General features: G+C 47.1%; 1 protein-coding gene across 9 annotated transcripts in view; it reads right to left on the bottom strand.

Annotated features, from left to right (window-relative positions):
• KATNIP (katanin interacting protein) overlaps nt 1-26,861 on the bottom strand; it is a 233,399-nt gene that overhangs the window by 113,322 nt on the left and 93,216 nt on the right. For 6 of the 9 annotated variants that reach the window (XM_015125838.3, XM_015125837.3, XM_077985648.1 and 3 more), the window contains 2 exons: nt 19,713-19,844; nt 13,396-13,524 (listed from right to left, as the gene is read on the bottom strand). In XM_015125838.3, coding sequence (XP_014981324.3) covers nt 13,396-13,524; nt 19,713-19,844 — 261 coding nt within the window. The remainder of the gene's footprint in view (nt 1-13,395; nt 13,525-19,712; nt 19,845-26,861) is intronic. The other 3 variants (XM_015125841.3, XM_077985650.1, XM_077985651.1) reach the window with 1 other exon arrangement.

Here is a 26,861-nt window from a genome sequence, read left to right as displayed (position 1 = left end):
AGTGATTGTCCACTGACTTGCACAAAATTGATGAAACCTGCCAGTAAGAGCTTTAGACACAAAGCTGCCTTGAGGCCACTAAACGTGTTCATGTATGTGTTAAGTGTGAGCAGATGAAGCACTAAACTCCTAACTCTACTTACAAAGGCAAATGATCTGGGTCTAAATTCTGGGTCTGAGTCAGTTTACTCTGTGTCCCCAGGTGAGTTGCTGAGCTTCAAGCCCTCATCTTTGCTATGGGAAAATGTGCCCTGATTAGCTCACAAAAAAAAGGGCTGCTGAGGGGACAAAATGAAATTAACAGCTAGGAATCAGTGTTTTGTGATTGCTTTAATAGGGTTCTAGTTTTTGCAGAAAATTTAAAATTTTGATGATGGCATCTTTTATTATTTCTCAGATGCTACTGAATCTGCCTATTAGAAGCTTGGATGCTTAGACCATAAAGCCACAGTGGAAACTTTAAGACAGCCCTCAAGAGCTAGCAGCAGTCTCGGGGGTAGAGGTCACTGACATACAGGCAGAAAGGCCAGACCTCCCCAACCAACCCCCTGCCCCTGGAACCCCAATAATGTCTCTCATTTGGTTGGCAGTTTTGTAAAACCGGGATTTGAATGTCTTGAGTCTGGCATGCACTGTTAGTTGCGGTAATTCCCATTAACTTCTTTCGCACTATATGAGGCATTTTACACATTCATATTATTAATCTGCCTGGACCATGAATGCTTTTTGCCCAGCACTGAAGAGTTTGTTGATTAATTTGTTCTTTTTTCTCGTTCATCCATTTATTCAACACTTTTTTTTTTTTTTTTGAGACAGTGTCTCACTCTGTCACCCAAACTGGAGTGCAGCGGCATGATCATGGCTCACTGCAATCTCGACCTCCTGGGTTCAGGAGATTCTCCCACTTTTGAGTAGCTAAGACTACAGGTGTACACCATCATGCTCAGCTAATTTTTGTATTTTTTGTTGAGATGGGGTCTTTCCATGTTGCCCAGGCTGGTCTCGAACTGCTGGGCTCAAGCGATCCTCCTGCCTCGGCCTCCAAAAGTACTGGGTTTATAGGTATAAACCACCACACATGGCAATAAATATTTTTTGTTGAGTATACATGTCCCCCATAAGCAGCTGTGACTAGTAGGTGCTAGGGATAGAGTGAATGACAAGACAGACTTATGGAATCTACAATCTGGCAACATCTCTTAGTAATCCATAACAGATTACCAGAGTAATGAGTGCCAAAAACCCAAATTTAGGGCTTGCCAGTCAACGTCCATAATAAAGTGGCTTGTGCCCTAACTTTAGGGTCAACTCTGAGTCTTTTGTTTCTGTTTTTGTTTTTGTTTTAAGAGACAGGGTCTTGCTTTGTTTCCCAGGCTGGAATGCAGTGGTACAATCATAGCTCACTAATTCCTGGGCTCAAGTGATCCTACCACCTCAGCTTCCTGAATAGCTGGGACTACAGGTATGTGCCACTGCACTTGGCTGATTTTGTACGATTTTTGTAGAGACAGGGTCTCACTATGTTGCCTAAACTGGTCTTGAGCTCCAGGCCTCAAGTGATCCTCCCACCTTGGCTTCCCAAAGTACTGGGATTACAGGCGTGAACCACCGTGCCTGGCCTAACTCTGCATATTTTAAAAATCGCATTCCCGACCGACCGGGCATGGTGGCTCACACCTGTAATCCCAACACTTTGGCAGGCTGAGGTCACTTGAGGTCAGGAGTTCGAGACCAGCCTGGCCAACGTGGTGAAACCCCATCTCTACTAAAAATACAAAAATTAGCTGGGTGTGGTGGTGGACGCCTGTAATCCCAGTTACTCAGGAGGCTGAGGCAGGAGAATCACTTGAACCCGGGAGGCAGAGGTTGCACTGAATCAAGACTGCACCACTGTACTTCAGCCTGGGTGACAGAGTGAGAGTCTATCAAAAAAAACAAAAAACAAAAAAACAAAAACAAAACAAAACAAAAAAACCTCATTCCCCTATATCAATTTTGATAGAACTAAGGCTAGGAAAATTTGAATTATACATGTGTTTTAAATACCTGGGCAATATTTTTAGTTTTCTGACACCTTCTTACTGCCCCTATTCAACCTTTGATTTTCTTTTCATGAATTTTCATTCAAGCTAAGTGTATTTATAAAGTACCCTGGAGTTCAGCCTCTAAAGTGCATCACTGGAGAAAAACCAAAACAATCTTTGTCTTGGGGAAGAGAGTGACAGAAGAGAAAATGAACTCAGGAAGTAGAAGGGCCTGGGAGACTGCCCAATGCTTTACTGCTTTGGGGGCCCCTGGCCAAACCCTCAGCATCAACCTGGCTGAGCAATCAATAAGGAGATTGGATAGGGATAGCAGGATAGAGACCAAATATCAAGGAATGCCACTGGCTGACTAGAAAATTTCAGGAATTCCTGAAAGATAGAGGGGAGAGATCACATCCACAAAGAACTAAAGGAAGAGGAAATGGCAGATTAAAACATACATGATGGGTTGGGCACAGTGGCTCATACCTGTAATCCCAGCACTTTGCCAGGCCAAGGCGGGTGGATCACCTGAGGCCAGGAGTTCAAGACCAGCCTGGCCAACATGGTGAAACCCCATCTCTACTAAAAATACAAAAATTATCCGGGCGTGGTGGCACACACCTGTAGTCCCAGTTACTTGGGAAGCTGAGACAGAAGAATCGCTTGAACCTGGGAGGCGGAGGTTGCAGTGAGCCGAGATCATACCACTGCACTCCAGCCTGGGTGACAGAGTGTCCTGTCTCAAAAAAAATAAAAATAAAAACACAGACATGGTATATTAGTCTGTTCTCACGCTGCTATGAAGAAATACCTGAGACTGGGTAATTTACAAAGAAAAGAGGTTTAGTTGACTCAAAGTTCTCCATGGCTGGGGAGGCCTCAGGCAACTTCCTATCATGGCGGAAAGCACCTCTTCACAGGGCGACAGGAGAGAGAAATGAGTAAAGGGGGAAGCATGCTGGGCACGATGGCTCACGCCTATAATCCCAGCACTTTGGGAGGCTGAGGTGGGCGGATTGTTTGAGGATTAGGAGTTTGTGACTAGCATGGCCAACATGGTGAAACCCCGTCTCTACTAAAAATATAAAAAATTAGCCAGGCGTGGTGGTGGATGCCTGTAATCCCAGCTACTCATGAGGCTGAGGCAGGAGAATTGCTTGAACCCAGGAGGCAGAGGTTGCAGTGAGCCAAGATTGCGCCACTGCATACCAACCTGGGTGACAGATTGAGACCCCGTCTCAAAGAAAAAAAAAAAAATTCCAGAGAACAGAACAGAAACAATGAAAGAGAATGATAATAACAATAGTAATAATACATGAAAATTTTCCAGTGCTAAAGAAAGACAAGCGGGCAGACGCCCCTGGCTTCAGCTTACAGGTGAGCCTCTCTGCTACCCCTTACTTAATATAGCTGGGGACGGGCTGCAGCCCTAAATGTGGCCCCCAACTCTAGCCTCAGGGCTCCCTCTCACTCATCTTGATGCTGGACTCACTTACACATGCACATGCACATACTCCTCCTTCTGTGGAAGTTTTTATGGCCCAGAAATTTCTGTTGAAAAGGCTCACTTCGTGTTTTCAATGGGACAAAGATTTTGAGACAGATATATTCACATGGATGAAAGGTACACTCTCTCAAAAACCATTTTGACTCTATATGCAAACAATGACAGATATTTGAAATATACAAAGCAAAAACAAATGCAGGGGAAAATTGACAAGTTCACAGAAATCAACCAGATCAAACAGACAAAAAGTAAGTAGTGGTTGGTTTGCTAATGAGTATAAGAGTTTCCAGAGAAGCTTATTAAAAATGCAGGCTCTGAGCACTCCATGCCTCCTCCAGATCCAATTATATACCTATGGGTGTGGTGTGAGAATTCACGGCTTTAATAAGCAGCCCAGATGATGCTAATATAGGTAGTCTGGGACCATACTTTAAGAATCACCCAGTTAAGTGTTATAACTAATCGTGTGTGATTTAACAGATATATTGAGAACTTTGTACCAAAAAGAGAATGATTATTCTTTTGAAATATCATAGAACATTCATAAAAATCACCTGGTAGGCCACAAACAAAAAACCTCAGTAACTTTCAAATCCCAGAAATTAAACCATCTTTAATTTTAGGCCATTTTTAATCATAATGTGGCCAAATTAGAAACTAACACAAAACGATAGCAAAAACAAAACAAAACAAAAAAAACTAGATAAACAAAAAAAAATAGTTTACTTAGAACGTTTGGAAAAACTCTCCTAAATAAAGAAGAGAGACTGGGCGAGGTGGCTTGTGCCTGTAATCCCAGCACTTTGGGAAGGCGAGGTGGGAGGACTGCTTGAGGCCAGGAGTTCAAGACCAGTCTGGACAACATAGCAAGTCCCTGTCTCTACGATTAGCCGGGCATCGTGGCGCAGGCCTGTAGTCTCAGCTGCTTGCAAGGTTGAGGCAGGTGCATCGCTTAACCCCAGAAGGTTGAGGCTGCAGTAACCCATGATCACGCCCTGCATTCCAGGCGGGGTGACAGAACAGGACCCTGTCTTAAATGAAGAAATAAACATACACAAGGGAAGAAAAACCACCCTAAAGTAATAAGCCAATAGAAATAAATGGCTGGGCACAGTGGCTCATGCCTGTAATCCCAGCACTTTAGGAGGCCAAGGCGGGCGGATCACCTGAGGTCAGGAGTTTGAGACCAGCCTGGCCAACATGGTGAAACCCCATCTCTACAAAAAAAAAAAAAAAAAAAAAAAAAAAATTAGCCAGGTATGGTGACACATGCCTGTAGTTCTAACTACTTGGGACGATGAGATAGGAGAATTGCTTGAACCTGGGAGACGGAGGTTGCAGTGAGCCGAACGAGACTCTGTTGCACTGCACTCCAGCCTGAGTGATGGAGCGAGACTGTCTCAAAATAAACAAATAAATAAATGACAAAGAAACTATTACATAGTACTGCATGGTAAAATTTGCAGAAAAAATACAAAGCAATATTCAGAAGAAAACTTACAGCCTAAAGGTATAGCCTAATTGATATATTAGAAAACAGTATGAAAATTACATGGGCTAGGTGCGGTGGGTCACACCTGTAATCCTAGCACTTTGGGAGGCCACACGGGAGGATTACTTGAGCCTAGGAGTTTGAGACCAGCCTGGGCAACATGGTGAGACATCATCTCTATCTTTAAAAAAAAAAAGAGAAAGAAAAAAGAAATTAAACATTTAACTTAAGGCAGGTTACAGTGGTGGAGGTCAGGGAGAACCAATGTGATAAATTAAACCAAAAAGTTTAAGAGAGGAATTAAGATGAAAGCAGAAATAAGCTGAAAAGAATAATAAATAAATGAGTAAATGAATGAATGGATAACTAAATGAATAAAGTATATTTGCTCAATAAAAGTAAAAGCTGGAGATGGTTTGGCTGGGTAGATATAGACAGCTTTTCATATTATACTCAATTTACTTCTGAACTGTTTGAATCTTTTTAAATGAGAAGGCACCCACATATTAGGTGTTAGATAAAATGATACAAAATAATGTAAAAATTGTTTCATATCATACCTAAGAAATTCTAAGTCGGCTATAAATGCAAGATATTAAAGTTATTCTAATATTGATTCAGAAGTTATTCTTTATTTTCATTAAGATTGAAAAATATGCTTTATTAAGTTCAATTCATCTGGCACCTTCATTTGCAGAAACACCCTACTGAGGGATGGGATGACTGCATCTCTTACTCCTGGACCTGTAATTCATGGGCATTTAGTGCTTGTTCAGCATCATTTCACATCATTCATGCTCATCACCAAATTATTCCTGCTCAGCTGGCCCTGTGCTGCCTGACCCACCTGCCCAGGGCCCTTCTAATGCCATAAGCCAGCTGTCTTTTGGTCTGAGCTGTCCAGTTGGTCATCCCTGGGGGCCTTTGATGTTTCTGGGTAACAGATGGGCTAGGTCAAGAGCCACTGTCAAGGAGAAAGACCTCTTCCTCCTATCTCATCAGGAACTGACAAAGCTTTCATTAGCTAAACCAGAAGTTGCAAGTTGGTAGTCTAAAGGCCACATCTGGCCAGCAGGTATATTTTGTTTGGTCCACAGGAAATTGTGAATTAGGCTGGGCATGGTGGCTCATGCCTGTAATCCCAATGCTTTGGGAAGCCTACACAGGCAGATTACTTGAGCTCAAGAGTTCAAGACCAGCCAGGGCAACATAGTGAAACCCCATTTCTACTATATATATATATATATATTAGCCAGGCACAGTGACTTGTGCCTGTAATCCCAGCTACCTGGGAGGCTGAGGCAGCAGGAAAGCTTGAGCTCAGGAGGTTGAGGCTGCAGTGAGCTATGATTACGCCACTGCACTCCAGCCTAGGTGACAGGGCAAAACCCTGTCTGAAAAACAAACAAACTGTAAATTAGTTTCCAACATAAAAACAATTGGGAGAAATCAAACATAAAGAAACCCAGGCGGGGCACAGTGGCTCACTCCTGTAATCCCAGCACTTTGGGAGGCCTAGGTGGGTGGAGGGTGGATCACCTGAGGTCAGGAGTTTGAGACCAGCCTGGCCAACATGGTGAAACCCCGTCTCTACTAAAAATACAAAAATTAGCTGGGCGTGGTGGTGCACGCCTGTAGTCCCAGCTACTTGGGAGGCTGAGGAAGGAGAATCACTTGAACCTGGGAGGCAGACGTTGCAGTGAGCCGAGACCGTGCCATTGCACTCCAGCCTGGGCTAATGAGTGAGACTCCGTTTCAAAAAAAAAAAAAAAAGAAAAGAAAACAAGGAAACACAGAAACCCAGATACCTGGCTTCTCTTAAACCTAGAAAGCCTGGCACCTCTAGGCCCATATTTCTACATGATGACAGTCCACTGTGATTGTCTGCTACCAACCCCATCATTCCCTGCATGCCCCGGCTGACCCACCTGCCTCACTCAGGTGATTTAAAATACTCTCTCACATTAAGAACATGTGCCAGAAATCCCAGTATTTCAGGACCCAAACTACATCTCAAACTGACTCTTCTACCCCAAGCAACACAAAAATTCCTTGTCAGATTATGTGTCCTGATTCACAGCTTGGAAAACATTGTCACTGTAATCATAACTCAGTGATGTGATGACTGAAGTTCCTTGTGTGGGCTGGCCAGGGTGCCTAGTCAACAGCCATACCACTCACTCACTGATTCAATCATTCAATCCACTTGCTCAATGAAGATTTATTTGCAGACTAACTCTATGCCAGGCACTTTTCTAGGGACCAGAGACACAGCAGGCAATGAGACAGAGTACATGTCTGCTATCATGAAGCTTAGATCTGGGATGGGGGAAGGTGTTTGAAGCCCTAAATACCGAACTTGCAAAAGACCTACAGCAATCGCTTGCGGTGGTGTGTGCCTGTAGTCCGAGCTACTTGGGGGGATGGCTTGGGGCCAGGTATTTGAGGCTGTAGTACACTATAATTGCACTTGTGAATAGCCACTGCACTATAGTCTGGGCAATGTAGTGAGACCCCATCTCTTAAAAAAACAAAAAAGTACTGATACGAGCCAGAGCTCCACAAACTATTATGTATCGTCTACTCCCATCCACTCATTTGTTGTTGCTGTTGTTGTTTTGTTTTGTTTTTTGAGATAGAGTCTCGCTCTGTTGCCAAGGCTGGAGTGCAGTGGTGCAATCTTGGCTCACTGCAACCTCCACCTCCCTCTTGGGCTCAAGCGATTCTCCTGCCTCAGCGTCCCGAGTAGCTGGGATTATAGGCATGTACCACCATGCCTGGCTAATTTTTGTATTTTTAATAGAGATGGGATTTCACCATGTTGGCCAGGCTGGTCTCTAACTCCTGACCTCAGGTGATCTTCCCAAAGTGCTGGGATTACAGGGATTACAGGTTTGAGCCACTGCCGGCCAATCCATGGATTTTGTACTATGGAAACAGAAGTTCTTATAAACTGCACCTAGGATTTATGATTTCAGAGCTGGCAGGGGCAGGAGACATTTAATTCACCCCTTCTTGTTAAAGGAGGAAATGGGGGCTCCAAAGGAGTGTGACTTAGCCAAGGCCCCACAGAGAATTTATGGAAAAACCCGAGCTACCTTCCCAGGCTTGCGGAATCTATCACTTGGTCTTTCTTCTACCAAAAACAAGACTCGCAAACTCTGACATCCTCAGGAGGTGTAATGTAATATAAACTATCAAGTAAACCACAGTGTCGTAGAATAGGGAGTGGGGACCAGGTCAAACTGGGGGTGCATGCTCAGAAGAAAAGTTTTCTAAGCCCAGGTCAAACAGCAACAATAACCATGGTGCACCACCAAGCCGACCAACAGCACATGCCTGTGAGCTGAAGCTGGCCCTTCTAGTCACGAATCTGAGCCCTCAATTTGGCCACACTCCTTCCCATTCCTCGGTGTATTTCTATCCTTATCCTGCATTTTAGCATATTTTTTCAAGTCATACCTAATCAGAAAGCCTCTCCTACATGCCTCTATTTTCTCTGCATTGTGTTTTCTCAAGTTTGAGCCACATTTTGAAATGTAACCAAAGTGAGAAAAACCAAACAGGATGGGTGCATCTTTATTTTCACAATATAGTACTGTCTTAATATAATAACAAAGCAAAATTATTTTCTATTGATCTAAAATTCACTTTTTTGTATACAGGAAAAAAAAAAGTCTTGGTCCCCCAGGCTGGAGCATAGTGCTCGGTCCCCCAGGCTGGAGTGTGGCGCTCGGTCCCCCAGGCTGGAGTGTGGCGCTCGGTTCCCCAGGCTGGAGTGTGGTGCTCGGTCCCCCAGGCTGGAGTGTATGGAGTGTAGTGCTCGGTCCCCAGGCTGGAGTGTGGTGCTCGGTCCCCCAGGCTGGAGTGTGGCGCTCGGTCCCCCAGGCTGGAGTGTATGGAGTGTAGTGCTCAGTCCCCAGGCTGGAGTTTGGTGCTCGGTCCCCCAGGCTGGAGTGTGGTGCTCGGTCCCCCAGGCTGGAGTGTGGTGCTCGGTCCCCCAGGCTGGAGTGTGGTGCTCGGTCCCCCAGGCTGGAGTGTGGTGCTCGGTCCCCCAGGCTGGAGTGTATGGAGTGTAGTGCTCAGTCCCCCAGGCTGGAGTGTGGTGCTCGGTCCCCCAGGCTGGAGTGTATGGAGTGTAGTGCTCGGTCCCCCAGGCTGGAGTGTGGTGCTCGGTCCCCCAGGCTGGAGTGTGGCGCTCGGTCCCCCAGGCTGGAGTGCATGGAGTGTAGTGCTCGGTCCCCCAGGCTGGAGTGTGGTGCTCGGTCCCCCAGGCTGGAGTGTGGTGCTCCGTCCCCCAGGCTGGAGTGTGGTGCTCGGTCCCCCAGGCTGGAGTGTAGTGGTGTGATCACGGCTTAGTGGAGCCTCACACTCCTGGCCTCATGTGATCTTCCCACCTCAGCCTCCCGAGCAGCTGGGACTAGAGGTGCACATTAGCATGCCCAGCTAATTTTAATTTTTTTATAGAGATGAGGTCTCACTATGTTGCCTAGGTTAGCCTGCAACTTCTGGCCTCAAGTGATCCTCCTGTCTCGGCCTCCCAAGCACCAGGATCAGAGGCATGAGCCACTGAGCCCAGTCAAATTTACCCCTTCAAATAGTAAAACACCTAAACAAATTATTCTGTATGTAAATATTTTGAAAATATATGAATACGTCCTTGTCTTCTTAAAAGAGTATGCTGAACATAATTCAGTCTCTTCTTGATATTAATGGTTAATATTTTGGATACAAATTGACACACAGGCCAGGCACGGTAGCTCATGCCTGTAATCCCAGCACTTTGGGAGACCGAGGCAGGTGGATCACCTAAGGTTAGAAGTTTGAGACCAGCCTGGCCGAAATGGTGAAACCCCGTCTCTACTAAAAATACAAAAATACAAAAAAAAAATTAGCCGGGTGTGCTGGCACACATCTATAATCCCAGCTACTTGGGAGGCTGAGGCATGAGAATTGCCTTAACCCACAAGGCAGAGGTTGCAGTGACTGAGATCATGCCACTGCACTCCAGCCTGGGCAGCAGAGCGAGACTCTGAAAAAACAAACAAACAAACAACAACAACAAACAAACAAATGTACTCCTCTATAGCACAGGAGATATTTTTAGGAGCTATTCTGCTTCTGTATCTTTCATCTGTTATTTTTTTAAGGGACATCGTCTCCCCGCCAGGTTTCCAGAAGTATATGGTTTCAAAGAGAAGGTCAGACCCTACCTTCCATCCTGTACCTTTCTGACGTTGGTGAAACTCTGTATTTTTGTTGCTTTTTCACTGGTTGGTCATCTTAGCTTTGTACAATGTAGAAGAGCTTTTAATTTTTATTTTTTTAAATGTCCCTCTTTTACAGTCCTCAAATCTAAGCCACAAAGTCCAAAGTATCTTAAAAGATGTTCCTTCCATTGGAGGTGTGCTCTAATCTCCAGGCCTCTGCTTCAGAATCACTGGGAGTTCTTTTGTTAAAAATGTGCTACCTCCTATCTACAAATTCTATTAGCTTAAAAGTTCAGACCTAAAATATGCATCTTAAACAAATATCCTAAGCGATTCTTATGCATATCCAACTTTGAGAACTGCAGCTCTATCTTTTCCTTATAACTATGGTTCTCAAACATTGCAACAAATTATAGGCACATAAGGACCTTAAAAAAGGGAACAGTGGCTGAGCCCAAATCCAGAATCAGATCCTCTGAGTGGTAAGACCCGGGCATTGGTGTTTTTATTTAATTTTTACTCTTTATGTTGAGCTAATTATAGATTTCCCATGCCATTTGTAAGGAAAAATAAAGAGAGAGCCCATGTACCCTTCACCCAGTTTCCCCCAATGGTGATACCTTGCATAACTACAGCATAACATCACAATTAGGAAACTACATTGATACAATCCTACTATGCTGGATTTTTCCCCCCCTGAGATGGAGTCTTGCTCTGTCACCCAGGCTGGAGTGCTGTGGCATGATCTCGGCTTACTGCAACCTCCGACTCCCGGGATCAAGCAATTCTCCTGCCTCAGCCTCCCAAGTAGCTGGGATTACAGGCACACACCACCACGCCCGGCCAATTTTTGTATTTTTAGTAGAGATGGGGTTTTACCATGTTGGCCAGGCTGGTCTTGAACTCCTGACCTTGGTGATCCACCCACCTCATCCACCCAATGTGCTAGGATTACAGGTGTGAGCCACTGTGCCAGGCCATTTTTCTCTATTTCTTCTTTGGTGATGCTTAGTTCTACTGAAGTAGCTTCTCTCCTCTTTAACGTGCTAGCTTTTTCTATTTTGAAAAAATGTAAAACCTACAGAAAACTTACCATGCTAGTATAATGAACACCCAAATACCCTTCACATATATTTACCAGTTGTTAACATTTTGCCACATTTCTCTCCTCTCCCCTCCCACTTTCTCCTTCTCAATATGTACACACATATTCTTGATCCTGACCCATTTATGCATAGCCCCTCATGCCTGCACACTTCAGCATGCGTCTCCAGAGAACAAGGACGTTCTCTTACATGGCCACAATGCAACTGTCAAACTCAGAAAATTTAACATCAATACAACATTATCTAATATAATATAGTTCATTTCAAATTTCATTCATTTTCCAAAACTCTCTTTATATATAGCAATTCCTCTCCCTCACACCCCTAGGATCTCATCACACTGCCTTATTGTGTTATTTCTTTACTCTCCTTTAATCTGAAACAACACCCTTTGTCTCTCATGCTAATGACTTTTTTTTTTTTTTTGAGACAGGGTCTCATTCTGTTGCCCAGGCTGGAGTGCAGTGCCATGATCATAGCTCACTGCAGCCTCGACCTCCCGGGCTCAAGTGATCCTCTCACCTCAGCCTCCCAAGCACCACCACACCCAGCTGATTATTTGTAGAGATGGAGTCTCCCTATGTTGCCCAGGCTGGTCTGGAACTCCTGGCTTCAAGCATTCCTCCCACCTCAGCCTCCTAAAGTGCTGGGATGATAGGTATCAGCTACCGCACCTGGCTGCCACTGACATTTTTGAAGACTCCGGGCCAGTTGTATTGTAGAGTATCCCCCTCAATTTGGGTTTGTCTGGCTGTTTCCTCATTGGATTTCGCTTTTGAAAAACATTTTTCATCCACATTTTCAGTTATGGATTCGCTGAGGAGACATTTGGCTAAGGAGAGCTTCTCTCTATCATTGTTTAAAACATTATTAAGCATAACTGATAGATGGTCACCTCTGAACACCTTGCTCCCAGGCATAACATCAGTAATATTCACAACAGACTGTGGCACATTCTGAGCAAAACCAGGTGAGTGCAATTCCCCACTTGTGACTGTGAACTATAAGGAACAAGAAGTCATGAGCCTGGGCTTCCAGCAGGGCCTTCCCTGAGGCCTGGGTGAGCAACATTATTTCTTTATTCCTCAGTCTCCTCAAACCATAACATGGGAATGAAAATCCCTAGAACTTAACTCACATGGTTAATGTGGTCACGGATGTTACATGCTCAACATGGTGCTTGGCACTCGGTAAGTGCTCATTTAATGTGAGCTCTTATTATCATTTAAAAGTAACGTCATTAAGTCAAAGTTCTTGCGGATTGTTTTACATCTGGCCAGGCACGGCGGCTCATGCCTGTAATGGCAGCACTTTGGGAGGTTGAGGCAGGAGGATCACTTGAGCCCAGGAGTTTGAAACCAGCCTGGGCAATAAAGCAAGACCTTGTCTCTCAAAAAAAAAAAAAAAAAAAAAAAAAAATTAAAAAAATAAAAAAAGAATTAGCTGGGCATGGTGGCACATGCCTATAACCCCAGCTACTTGGGAGGCTGAGGTGGGAGGATTACTTGAGCCCAGGAGTTGCAGTGAGCCATGATTGCACCACTGTATTCTAGCTTGGGAGACAGAGCAAGATTCTATCTCTTTAAACAAGCAAATAAACAAACAAAAAATATATATCCATTCTAGGGGGTAGCAGCCCAGAGGTTTTGTTTGTATGTTTGTTTTGAGACAGGTTCTCTCTCTGTCATCCAGGCAGACTTGCAATAGCACAATCATAGCTCACTGCAACCTTGAATTCCTGGACTCAAGTGATCCTCCAGCCTCAGTTTCTCAAGTAGCTGGGACTGCAGGCACACGCCATCACACCCAGCAAATTTTTTAAACTTTTAGTCAAGACAAGGTCTTGCTATGTTTCCCAGGCTGGTCTCTAACTCCTGAGCCCAAGCCATCCTCCCGCCTCAGCCTCCCAAAGTGCTGGGATTACAGGCCACCGTGCCTGCCCTGCGGTTCGCTTAGATTCTCTCATGGAGTCCATCTTATGGCAGGCACAGCTGCTTGGCTATGGAAAAGATCCCCAGCCCTCAGGAGTTAGGATGCTGAAAACTGATCTTACCATCACATCCTGAATAGTTAAGAGGATCCTTTCTTTGTCCACGCTGCTTGAAGGGTCAGAATGTCCACATGCATTCAGAAGGGAGATGTTAAAACCACAGGGCTTGCTGCTGGTGGGAGATTTGGTATCCTACGAATAAGCACAGGGAACTGGGCATGGTAAAAGCAACTTCCTGTCCCTGAAGATGTGCTGGGGCCTCGGTCTTCTGTTGGTCTCCCTGCCTCCCATCCCTTTCCTCACTGAATCACCCTCTGCTCTTGCTCCTGAAGTGGATCTGATCGCTCTCATTTCTGCTACATCAACACCATTGCTGGCACACAGCCAGTCAATGCACCAGGATCCAAACTCAGGCCACCAACTCCCAAAACAGTGCTCTAACCCATGGAGCTGTATGGCAGTTGAGTGAGCACCAGTGTAGAAAGATGGCCAAGGTATATTGTTGAGTTTTTTAAAAAATGGGAGGCCGGGCACAGTGGCTCACATCGGTAATCCTAGCACTTTGGGAGGCTGAGGCAGGCCGATCACCTGAGGTCAGGATTCGAGACTAGCCTGGTCAACATGGTGAAATCCCATCTCTACTAAAAATACAAAAATTAGACATGTGTGGTGGCGCCTGCCTATAGTCCCAGCTACGTGGGAGGATAAGGCAGGATAATTGCTTGAACCCAGGAGGCAGAGGATGCAGTGAGCCGAGATCTCGCCACTGCATTCCAGCCAGGGCGACAGAGCAAGACTCCGTCTTTAAATAAACAAATAAGTAAGTAAGTAAATGGGGCTGGGCATGGTGGCTTAGCCCTGTAATAACTGAAACTTTGGGAGGCTGAGGCGGGAAGATTGCTTGAGCCCAGGAGTTCAAGACCAGCCAGGGCAACATAGTGGGATATGAGACCCTCTCTCTACCAAAAAACCCCCCAACAATTAGCTAGATGTGGTGGTGAGTGCCTGTTGTCTCAGCTATCAGGGAGGCTGATGCAGGATGACTGCTTTAACTCGGGAGGTAGAGGTTGCAGTGAACTGTGATTGTACTACTGCACTCCAGCCTGGGTGGCAGAGCGAGACTTTGTCTGAAAAAAAAAAAAAAAAAAAAAAAAAAAAAAAAAAAAAAGGGGCTAATCAAATAGCATGGACGGTATAATCCTATTTATGTGAAAATAACCACCAAAAATGTTAAAAAGGCACCCACTCAGAGGTCATTTATATGGTAACCCCAAACCGCAGGAACTGCCCTGAGTTCCTGCTATGGTAACCCCACGCATTGAAATTGCCCTAGGTCTCATCACTGGAATGAAGGAAGACTGAACGGATGTGCTGCGGAGCCTGGCTGGGGGTGGGGTTGGGGTGGGCTGGCCAAGGATGGTGGCCTTTAGTTGTTTATAAATGTCAGCAATAACAATGACTTTAAGACAGTGAACTGGCCGGGCGCGGTGGCTCAAGCCTGTAATCCCAGCACTTTGGGAGGCCGAGACGGGCGGATCACGAGGTCAGGAGATCAAGACCATCCTGGCTAACACGGTGAAACCCCGTCTCTACCAAAAAAGACAAAAAACTAGCCGGGCGAGGTGGCGGGCGCCTGTAGTCCCAGCTACCCGGGAGGCTGAGGCAGGAGAATGGCGGGAACCCGGGAGGCAGAGCTTGCAGTGAGCTGAGATCCGGCCACTGTACTCCAGCCTTGGCGACAGAGCGAGACTCCCGTCTCAAAAAAAAAAAAAAAAAAAAAAAGACAGTGAACTGTTATTGTGGGAAAAAACCCGACTCACCCCATGCCACCATCCACCCAGTGGAAAGAACGCTCAGAAGGCATTCCAGAAGACGTCAGGGTGGCCCTGTGTTCCTGTCACCTATCATGCTCTCAGAGACTTCAGAGGTAACTAGACGTGGGAGACACCACTCACGGGGAACGAGACAGGTCCGGGATATTCTGGATCAATGATCTCTTCTTGGATATAATGAAATATGCTATTTTTAGTCCAGATGGTTATCTACCCATCTACTCACAATAATTATCTCTGGGGCAGTGGGATTATGAAAGGACTTTTGTTTTCTTTGTATCATTTGATTTTTTTTCCTTTTAGAGACGGGATCTTGCTCTGTCACCCAGGCTGGAGTGCAGTGGCATAATCATTGCTTACGGTAGCCTTGTGGGATTTGAATTTTTTATATCAATTATGCATTATCAGGAAAATAAGTACCATAATTTTTTAACATGCACACTTTGCTTCATTCCTGATACATCAATGGAGACAATTTTTTTTTTTTTTGAGATGGAGTTTCACTCTGTCCCCCAAGCTGGAGTACTGTGGCTCAATCTTGATTCGCTGTAACTTCTGCCTCCTAGGTTCAAGTGATTCTCCTGTCTCAGCCTCCTGAGTAGCTGGGATTACAGATGTGTGCCACCACGCCTGCTTATTTTTGTATTTTTAGTAGAGATGGGGTTTCACCATGTTGGTCAGGCTGGTCTCAAACCCCTGATCTTAAGCGACCCTTCGCCTCCCGAAGAGCTGGCATTACAGATGTGAGCCATGGCGCCCGGCCAGAGACGATACCACTGAAATGGCAAACATATCATCCATTGCAGCGTACAGCCATGTCCCCAGGAAAGCCAACATAACTAAGACTTGGCACTTTGGCGGAACTCTCTGGAAAGCAGTGTCTTCCTTTCACCAGAGATGTAAAACAGTTTAAACCCTATGATGGTTTCCCCTCAAACTTAAGGAGAATCCCATATCTTTATTTTTGCCCTCAAGCCCCGTGCAACTGACCCGTGGCTGCTTCTCTGACCTCACCTCTACTTAAGTATCACCTCATCAAGGGGAGCCCCTGCACCCTCCATATAAAATAGCAGTCCCTAGCTATTTTTCTCTTCCCCTTCCTATTTTATTTTTCTTATCAGCCCTGTTGTCTCCTTACACATTATATACTTATCTTCTGCCTTATCCTCAGTGTCTGGAATGGTACCCAGGATGGTGGCACACTGGAGCACACACACCTAAGTAAGGGGACAGCTGTTTCTCAGCTCTGGTCATTATTGGTGTATAAGAATGTGGACCCCTTGCCTGGGTGTGGTAGCTCATGCCTGTAATCCCAGCACTTTGGGCAGGTGAGGCAGGCAAATCACCTGAGGTCAGGAGTTCGAGACCAGTCTGGCCAACATGGTGAAACCCCATCTCTACTGAAAATGCAAAAATTAGCCAGGCGTGGTGGTCAGCACCTGTAATCCCAACTACTCAAGAATCGCTTGAACCTAGGAGGCAGAGGTTGCGGTGAGCTGAGATCGCACCACTGCACTCCAGCCTGGGTGACAGAGTGAGACAATGTCTCAAAAAAATAAATAAATTAATTAAAATGTCAGCTAGTAATTCACATCTTTTAAAAGCAATGTACAAGTCAACGAGGTGGAGGGCAACAGAACATGTCTGCAGCAAGCCAGTCTGTGAACTCAGAGAAGCTATGAAATTGAAGTTCACGGAAGATGTGATTAAAGGCAAGAGGCTGGTGTGTTTCAACAGTGAAGGTCAGATGAAAAGTACATATGCGGACATGCATTTCCTCTTGCTCCATTTCAGGCTGCGCTTGCAAACGGTGTGAGGTGGCTGAGTATACTTAGCCACGTGCCTCTTTTTTTCCCCTGTTCAGATTGCATCTCTTAAGGCTTCTGCCTTTGCTGAAAACTGGCATTGCCATTTCATTCTTTCACTTTGCAGGAAAATAACTCCAAGAGGAAATTGACTGTGAAGCCTTATGGAGTGCCCCCTCAAGATGGGGAAAAAGAAGAGAGAGAAATATAATCAAGCACTCAGAGTGGAGAAAATTAAGTGCTGGCGGAGCAGCAGGAATGCCTATGCGGAGCACGTGCACAAAAGGATGCTAATGGGACTTAATGCTGCTGCCTCACGTTGTAGGGAGCTTGGGAGCTCGCAAAGGAAGGGCTGTATGTTAATTTAATGAGAGGTGCCCAATGCTTGACCAAAGGCAAACTACCACGGCCTCTTGTTTGAAGGGCACACACACATCTGGGGCTGGGACTGTAACAGACTGTGCTTGGCTAAAAACCAGCCTCCCAATTAAGAGAAATTGATGGCTGTTTTGCACAGACTGATCCTGAGCAGGGGGCGGTTTGGTTCAAAAGCAAATTGTCTGTGTTGTTTGGGATTTGAGTTTTAAAGGTAATAAAGTCCACAATTTTGCCTACTGTTTAACCCCACTTTAATGGACTGGGCAGAGAAACAAAGTCGTTGGATCGTTCCATAGAAAAGGACTTTTATGTTCTGTTTCAGGGAAACAAAAATTTCCAACATACTGGGGTTTTTTGCAACCAGGATGTGAAACGAAGTGATCCTTGCTCTTTATCTGTCTTTCCTTTATCAGCAAATAAGGAAGCGCAAGCATGCAACCAAAATCAGAGGAACATTTCCTGGACAGCATTCCCATCTCCTGTAAGAGTGCTTCTCACTTCATAAAAGTGACACGCAGAAGCAAGACTCTGCCTTTGTGGTGACGTCACTGAATCTGCAGCTGGGACCCAGAGTTGAACAAACGCCGCTCTGGCAAACAGGGCAGGGTCTGGCTTAGCAACTTGACTTTGACCTACCACCTCTGGATAATTTTGCTTCTACATAACTATGGAGATGATCTACTCATGCTATTTATAAAAATAATGCCCTTGGAGTAAACCCCAACAATCCACTCCTACTTCCACCCTGGCCCAGGTCTGTTCTGCCCCAGTGCACCTAATCTTCCTTTGTTCTTTATCCCCCTCGTTCACACTGTGCCCGCATCCTGCTCCTTGAACAAGCCTGACCTCAAGCTATTGTACTTGCTGCTTCCTCTATCTGGAATGCCTTTCTCATTGGTCCTTGCTGAGACACTCCTTTTTTTTTTTTGACACAGTTTCACTCTATCGCCCAGGCTGAAATGCAGTGGCGCAGTCTTGGCTCACTGCAACCCCCGCCTCCCGGGTCCAAGTGATTCTCCTGTCTCAGCCTCCCAAGCAGCTGGGATTATAGGCACATACCACCACGCCCAGCTAATTTTTGTATTACAAGTAGAGATGGGGTTTCAACATGTTGGCCAGGCTGGTCTTGAACTCCTGACCTCAGGTGATCTGCCCACCTTGGCCTCCCAAAGTGCTGGGATTACAGGCGTGAGCCACAGCACCTGGCCCCAGGTCACTCCTAATCCATCAGGCTTCAACTGAAATGTCATCCTGGAAAGAGGCCTTCCTTCTCTCTCTCTCCTGGCTAACACTGCCTTCTCTCCCACAGCATCTTGCTGTCCCATCTTTCTCTTCTGTTTTCTTCAGAGAACTTATTGATACCTGAAAGGATCTCATCATTTATTTCTCGCTTTTTTCTTCATTGTCTGTCTCCCCTTTGGAACATAAGTTGCTTAAAAACAGGCACCTCACTGGGTGCGGCCCATGCCTGTAATGCCAGCTACTCAGGAAGCTGGGGTAAGAGGATGGCTTGAGCCCAGGAGTTCAAGGCTGCAGTGAGCTATGATCATACCAGTGCGCTCCAGCCTGGATGACAGAGCACAATTCCGTCTTTAAAAAAATAATACAAAAATAAAAAAGTATAGGCACCTCTTCAGTTTTGTTCATTTCTGAATCTCTGGTGCCTAGGACAGAGCCTGATGGTCAGTGAGAGGTGCTTAACAAATGCTTGTGGAAGGAAGGACTGGGATATACTTTTGCAGTTCAAAGGATTTCAGGAATGAAATGGCAATCTGAGGAAGGGGAGTAAAATGTCCTGTTGTCAACCTTGTAAGCTGCTAAACCGACATGGACTCCAAGCTAAAGCTGTGTAGGCCTCTAGGCTTTTAAACCTGTGGCTCCTGCTGCCCTGGGGGTGGTATTTGAAACATTCATCAGGTGCATGTATACACGTGTGGACAGGCTGAGCATCAGCAATTCCTGTCTGCCCTCACCAACTTGCCCCTCAAACTCTTACCCAGCTTTTAGGACCCAAGACAAAAGTCACTCCCTCTAGGAAGCCTTCCGGGATCCTCTCCCTCCTCTGTCTGCACCATGCTCTACCCCAACCTCTGCATTCTCTCGCTGTACAGGGACTATGTGCTGGTGACCCTTAGAGGTCAGACCCTGGCCTCACCGACCCCTGGTCACTGGGTGCCTCTGAATGCTGACCTCTAGCCCAAGGTCTGCTCATCGAACTGTGTGAAAGGAACGCAAGAGTGAAGGAACACAGTGGCGAGTGAAGGACAGAATAAATAAACGTCAGAAAGTGCCCCGAGAGGCCACTGCAGCACTGAGCCTCACCGTCCTTCAGGTGCCCCGAGCGCAAGGCCAAGGTCATCCCTACCTGCGGACGATCCTCAGAAGTGTTGTTTGCCTGGACAGTCACATCCCCACACAGCTCAAAATCATCAGAATAGTCCACAGGAGGTTCGATGTGGAGCCGCGGGCCAGCTTCTGTTCTGATCTGCACAGATTTCTGTACAAAAATACAGACCGTCTCAGATAAGGTGGAATGAGGTCTATTCCTCTGCGGTGCAAGGACTGGCGCTGGAGAGGTGCAGCCAGGATCTACGGGCTTAGATACCAAGGGTGGTGTGCCTGCACACAACAGCAGTGGTGTCACGATGGGCATGGGCCACAGACCTCCTTCTCATCCAGGCCAGCACTGGATGGCCATGCCACCTCGCTCAACAGTCTACTGCTTCCTGCTATCCAAAGAACGTGTAGGAGAATTTTTTAAAATAACTTTTTGGTTGGAAATTCTGGTTTTTTTTTTGGTTTGTTTTGTTTTTTGGTTTTTTACTTCTCACTCTGTTGTGCAAGCTGGAGTGCAATGGTGCAGTCTTGGTTCTGCAACCTCTACCCCCCAGGTTCAAGCAATTCTCCTGCCTCAGCCTCCTGAGTAGGTGGAATGACAGACAACGGCCACCACGCGGCGAATTTTTGTATTTTTAGTAGAGACGGGGTTTTGCCACGTTGGCCAGGCTGGTGTTGAACTCTTGGCCTTAAGTGATCTGCTTACCTCGGCCTCCCCAACTGCTGAGATTACAAGCATGAGCCACTACGCCCAGCCAGTTGGAAATTCTTTATCAGGAGACTTTTAGTAGGTGTTAAACTTCTCAAAAAGGGCTTTGTGGTCAAGGCATGGTAGCTCATGCCTGTAATCTCAGGATTTTGGAAGGCCGAGGCAGGAGGATCACTTGAGGCCAAGAGTTGGAGCCCAGCCTAGGCAACATAGTGAGACTCCCATCTCTACAAAAAATTAAAAAATTAACCAGGTGGCAGGGCCTGGTGCCTCACACCCGTAATCCCAGCACTTTGGATGGCTGATGTGGGCGGATCACCTGAGGTCAGGAGTTTGAGACTAACCTGACCAAGATGGAGAAACCCCGTCTCTACTAAAAATACAGAATTAGTCGGGTGTGGTGGCGCTTGCCTGTAATCCCAGCTACTCAGGAGGCTGAGGCAGGAGAATCGCTTGAACCCGGGAGGCAGAGGTTGCAGTGAGCCGAGATCATGCCATTGCACTCCAGCCTGGGCAACAAGAGCAAAACTCCATTTCAAAAAAAAAAAAAAAAAATTAGCCAGGTTGGTGGTGTGTGCCTGTAGTCCTAGCTACTCCAGAGGCTGAGGTGGGAGGATCGCTTGAGCCCAGCAGTTCGAGGCTGCAGTGAGCCAAGATCGCACTACTGCACTCTAGCCTGGATGACAATGTGACACCCTGTCTTCAAATAAAAGAAAGGGGGGGGCTTTGTGATTAGACTTGTTTGGGAAACCCTGGCCTACACACGCACACTGCAGATATCCTAAAATGAAACACAGCATGGGACATTTCCCAAACTTTCTGGACTGCGGACACTTCGGACTGGGGCCTCTCTTTTTTCTAGTATTCCTTGGATCGTTCTTTGGGAAGGAAACTCATTGTGTGATCGGTGTGCCCGATTACAGAATCCCCTCCAACGTCCACTTTCCCGTTCTTCTATTGCTTGGAGTTCCAGATGTGCATATGGAGTCCCAGCCTCCCCTGCAGCTAAGAGGAACCGCGTGAACACATTCTGACTCATGAGCTGTGGGTGGGAGGGAGGGATGTGAATTGCATCTTCCAGGTGTCTCCTTAAAGGGCAGGGACCAGCCTCCCCAGGCCCTGCAGCTTCTCCTGCCAGCTGCAATGGGGAGGTAGGAGTGAGCTGACTGGTGCTGGGGGAAGGAAAGCAACATCTGGAGGATGGTCAGAGTAACAGGGGTTCCTCGGTGACCGCATGGAGCAGGGCGACTGCTCCCATCTAAGCAGTGTTGTGTCAGAGACAACAGCTTTCATGCTGTTCAAGCCACTGGTATTTGTGTCTCCCTGCTGGAGCAGCCAAACCTGTACTTTAACTGATATACCTGGCATGCAAGGTTCCCTACAATGTGGCCACAGCCCACCTTCCTGCCCTGGTTGCTGCACAGACAACCACACACCTGATAATTAGGCCAAACAAAAGGGCTTCTGGGGCTTTTGGATCTGCAGCTCCATCAGTCCAGCTTCCAGGCTGTGTCCTTCGGGAAACACCTCCCTTGTTTTCCTCTGGGACCCAATTTCCTCCCAACTCTCAGTCCACAGGTGGCCCCACGGTGGGGATTTGAGGCAGGCCTGGGCCAATCTGCCCATTCCACCCTCACAACACACTATGGCCAGCCAGTTCAGGGATAGAAACAGACCTAAGGCAGCAATGAGAACAGCCCTGGATTCCTGTTAGAGCCATGGGAAAGAGGTGCTCTCTTCCTGCGGGATGTGAAGCTAGAGGGACGTCTATCAGGAGCTGCTGGGGACCATCCTATCCCTAACAAAGAGCAAAGAGAGCTGAAAGGCTGAAGCAGAATCCTGATGGGTTTTAGAACCCCTGGATCCAGCTGCACCTGAAGCAAGCCCCACTGAAACATTCTCCTTTTTTGCTTAAACCAGTGTGAAGATGATAAAGGTATTTGTGACAGTCTTGGCCCTCCCTTGTACCCTAAACTCTCCCACCTTTGTGCCTCTGCTCACGCTGTTCTCCCAATCCGAATGCCATCCTCCCAAATCTGTTCCATGCATCCAAACCCTAACTAGCTTTGGAGACAATGCTCTCTGCCTACCCAGTATCTGTCGGCTGCCTGACTCTACTGAGGTGGCCCTGTGCCCCACTAAGATGGTCACATTGCTGGGGGCCTTTGCAGCTAGGGATGACCATGAGTTCCAGGTGTGGCAATGCTAGTGGTTAGAAGTCTACAAGGCAGAGCTTCAGAGAAAACTCTGTCTTCCTGGTAATCAGTAGAGACTCAGTGCAGACAGGACTTCTGCCCTTTACCCTTCTACCCTTCTTCCTGACTGGAATGTGGATGGGATGTTTGGGAACACAGCAGTCATCTCGTGAGAATGAGGAAGAAAGCCACACACCAAAGAAGGCCCAGTGCAACAGAGGAGCTGGCTTCCTGGTGGCATCACCCACCCATGCCACCAGCCTGCCTCCAAATGCATTGTTCACAAGTGAGGAAAACAGCAGCTGTGGTCTCTAAGCTGCAGCATTCTAGTTTCTGTGGCAAGCAGCTCAACTCCATCCCACTTGCTAACCCACGCTGGCCACTTGTTACTTTTGTGTTTCTGTTACTGTGGCTCCTGTGTGGTGAAGGGCCTGGGTTCTAGACTCAGGCAGGCTACGCAATTCCTGGAACTCTGATGCTTACTCCCTGTGTGACCTTCAGCAAGTCACCTAGCCTCCCTGAGCACCGGTTTCCAAATCTGTTAAGACGGCACTCGTGAATCTTCATTAGAGGGCTGCCACAAGGATGACACGCAACGACGCAGGTGAGCCCTCGGCTGGCGCTTTGGCACACAGCACCTCAGGGCTGCACCTATTTACATGGCATCAACTCTGCACAGGTCACCAGACTGCCTCTCAGGTGTATGTTTCATTTGGCATAGCCCCCAAAAGCCAGCCAACCATGTCCTTTGGTAGTGAACCAGAGAAACTGCCACCTGCTCTAAGGCTGGAGGTAAAGCTGATTGTGTTGGACTCAGTAAGCAGGGCCGGGGCTGGCTTGAGGGAAGCAAGGTGCTCAGGGTGTGATATTGAAGGGGGTCTCACTCTCAGGCACCGACCCGCCCATGCACAAATCTGAGCATGAGGCCTCCTTTAATATTCCGCTCCAGGTGCCTTACTTACTTCACCCTGTCCTGGCCCTATTGCTGAAAGATAGAACAGGATACAGAGTATGTGCATGAACTCTAAGACTCACATAAGGGGTACTCAAGGGTAATGGGGCTGGGCAAGGTGACTCATGCCTGTAATCCCAGCACTTTGGGAGGCTGAGATGGGAGGACTGCTTGAGTCCTGGAGTTTGAAACCAGTCTGGGCAATATAGTGAGACCCCATCGCTAAAAAAATAAATAGATAAATTAGCCGGGTGTGGTGATACGTGCCTGTAGTCCCAACTACTTGGGAGGCCAAGGCAAGAGGATCACTTGAGCCCAGGAGTTCGAGGCTGCAGTGAGCTATGATCACATCACTATGCTACAGCCTGGGTGACAAAGCGAGATCCTGTCTCTAAAGAAAAAGTGCGCAAAGAAGGGCTCAGAGAAGGATAAGTGACTAAAAGAAAAATGACGCAGGGGGAAATTGAAAGAGAAGCCCTCTGTGGGAGCCTGTGAATGGGGGTGGCACCCAGCCAGATGCCCACTAGGGCTGTTATCATAGAAGGCTCTGGAGTTAGGAGGGGCTGGGGAAAGCATGATCAAGATTATGTCTTTGGCCGGGTACAGTGGTTCACACCTGTAATCCCAGCACTTTGGGAGGCTGAGGCGGGCAGATGACTTGAGGTTAGGAGTTCGAGACCAGCCTGGCCAACATGGTGAAACCCTGTATCTACCAAAAATACAAAAATTAGCCAGGTGTGGTGGTATGTGCCTATAGTCCCTGGTACTTGGGAGCCTGAGGCAGGAGAATCGCTTGAGCCTGGCAGGTGGAGGTTGCTGTGAGCCAAGATCTTGCTACTGCACTCCAGCCTGGGCAACAGAGTGAAACTCTGTAAAAAAAAAAAAAAAAAAAAAAAAGATTATGTCTCTGGAAGATGGACTAGGGAGAAATTGGCCCTAGAAAAAGCAATTTCCTAGAACTGTCCTAGAAGCAGCAAAAAAATAAAAATAAAAAAGAAGAAAAATGGGGGGTGGTGTTGGTGGTAATTAGGACATGCATTTCCCTTGAAGCCCTGGAGTTAGAATCCTTCGCCCCCTGTAATATTCAATCCCCTGCAGGTTTAGTAAACCTAAGGATTATCTAGATGATGAAGAAAATGATGTCAGAGTCTTACTGACCTACCGGATTCTAGTAGTTTAGACAGAACTCCTTTCAGATCCAAGTTCACAATGCCCCGCTCCCCCATCAATGCTTTCACACTATGTGCCATGTCACTGGGTGCCACTCCAAGCACTCAGGTGCATTCACTCATTTAGTTTCTTTTTTTTTTTTTTGAGACAGTCTCACTCTAACTGTTACCCAGCCTGGAGTGCAGCGGGGCAATCTTGACTCACTGCAACGTCTGCCTCCTGGGTTCAAGCAATTCTCCTGCCTCAGCCTCCTGAGTAGCTGGGATTACAGATGCCCGCCACTGGGCCCAGATAATTTTTGTATTTTTAGTAGAGACAGGGTTTTGCCAAGTTGGACAGGCTGGTCTCAAACTCCTGACCTCAGGTGATCCACCCGCCTTGGCCTCCCAAAGTGTTGGGATTACAGGCGTGAGCCACAGCGCCTGGCTGCTCATTTAGTTCTCAAAGCAACCCAAGGAGGAAACTGAGTCACAAGGGTGTAGGCCACAGCGAGGAAGTTGCACAGCCTAATCACAGACCTGACACTAAACCAAAGATGGGCCGATACTTCCTATAAGGGGCCAGAGAGTATTTTAGACTTTGCAAGCTATATGGTCTCTGTTAGGATACTCAGCAATCCTACTGCAGCTCAAAAGCAGCCACGGGCAGTGACTAAAGAAATGGGCATGGCTGTGTTCCAATAACACTTTATTTACAAATATGGGCTGAGGCTAGATTTGGCCCAAGGGCTATAGTTGTGGATGAACCCTTGTTCTAAATCACCATGTTGTACTGCCCCCAGCAGGCATGTTGAAGAATAAATGTGCCCTACCTGGGCTGGGTGTGGTGGCTCACACCTCTAATCTCAGCTCTTTGGAAGGCTGAGGCGGAAGGATTGTTTGAGGACAGGATTTTGAGAGCAGCCTGGGCAACATGGTGAGACTTTGTCTCTAAAAAATAAAAAAAAAAAAAAATTAAGAAACAGTGTGTCCAGCCTGGGCTACAGTGGCCTTTGGACTGGCATTGGAGAATTTCCCTGGCTGGGTGCGGTGGCTCACACCTGTAATCCCAGAACTTTGGGAAGCCGAGGCAGGCAGGCTACCTGAGGCCCCGGGAGTTTGAGACCAGCCTGGCCAGCATGGCGAAACCCTGTCTCCACTAAAAATGCAAAAAGTTAGCTGACATGGTGGCACACATCTGTAATCCCAGCTACTCAGGAGGCTGAGGCAGCAGAATCGCTTGAACCCAGGAGGCAGAGGGTGCGGTGAGCCGAGATCACACCACTTCATTCCAGCCTGGGCAACAGAGCGAGATCTAAAAAAAAAAAAAAAAAAAAAAAAAACACACACACACACAAAAGAAAAAGAAAAAAAAAAAAAGAGGAGGAATTTCCCGAGCATATCTAACACAAAAAAGGAGGCAGGGGCTGAGTTACAGACCATTTGAAGAAAAGATCTTAGAGAAATGGTGGAAAGAGCTGAAGAAAAGCAGCTAGGGATTCTCCCTGGGAGAACAGGGAGGAGGCGGGGGGCAGCACGACCCCGCCTTCCTATAGAAGACAGGTTGCTTGCAGATGCCCCTCCGGACTCCCAGTGGCCCCTGCTGTTTCCACTTTCTCCGCTCCTCGGCTTGACCATCTGTCCCATGTTGCCCTGGGCTCCAGCTCCACATATGGCGCAGCTTCCTCCCAGGCCCCATCAACTCGCTCTTAGCACATGCGTTAGCCTCGGCGCTAGGGCCCGTGGAAGGAAAGCACTACCCGAACATATAACCAACACCGACCGTTTCCAGGCCCGGAGATTCCTGGAGGTCTTCCTGCCTCGACTGAGATGAAGCTGTAAAGGCTTTGAAGTTCATCATTGATTTGAATTTTCCACCATACCTCCCAGAACGCTCCTCCCTCCTCCCCAGAAACTACTCAATTAACATCCAAATACTAGGAGGCCTTCCAGCTGGGGAAGAGATGGCTTGAGTGGGGGCAAGGAGAAGGGACCACGGGGCACGGGGCCCAGGCCTGAATAGCTGCCTGACTCACCAGCACTGGCCAGGGCCTGGGGTGTTGCCTGGCCTCCCCATGGGTTTCTAGTCCTTTGTCCAGAGAAAGGGGGCCTGGACTAGGACCCTGCTACTCTAAGTGTGGTCCACCGACCAGCAGCACTGGTTATCTCCTGG

Source organism: Macaca mulatta, chromosome 20 (assembly GCF_049350105.2).
Source record: "Macaca mulatta isolate MMU2019108-1 chromosome 20, T2T-MMU8v2.0, whole genome shotgun sequence".
In the NCBI taxonomy this organism is placed as follows: Eukaryota; Metazoa; Chordata; class Mammalia; order Primates; family Cercopithecidae; genus Macaca; species Macaca mulatta.
The sequence above is the reverse complement of the archived record's forward strand: the minus strand, read 5'-3'. Positions and strand labels throughout refer to the sequence as shown.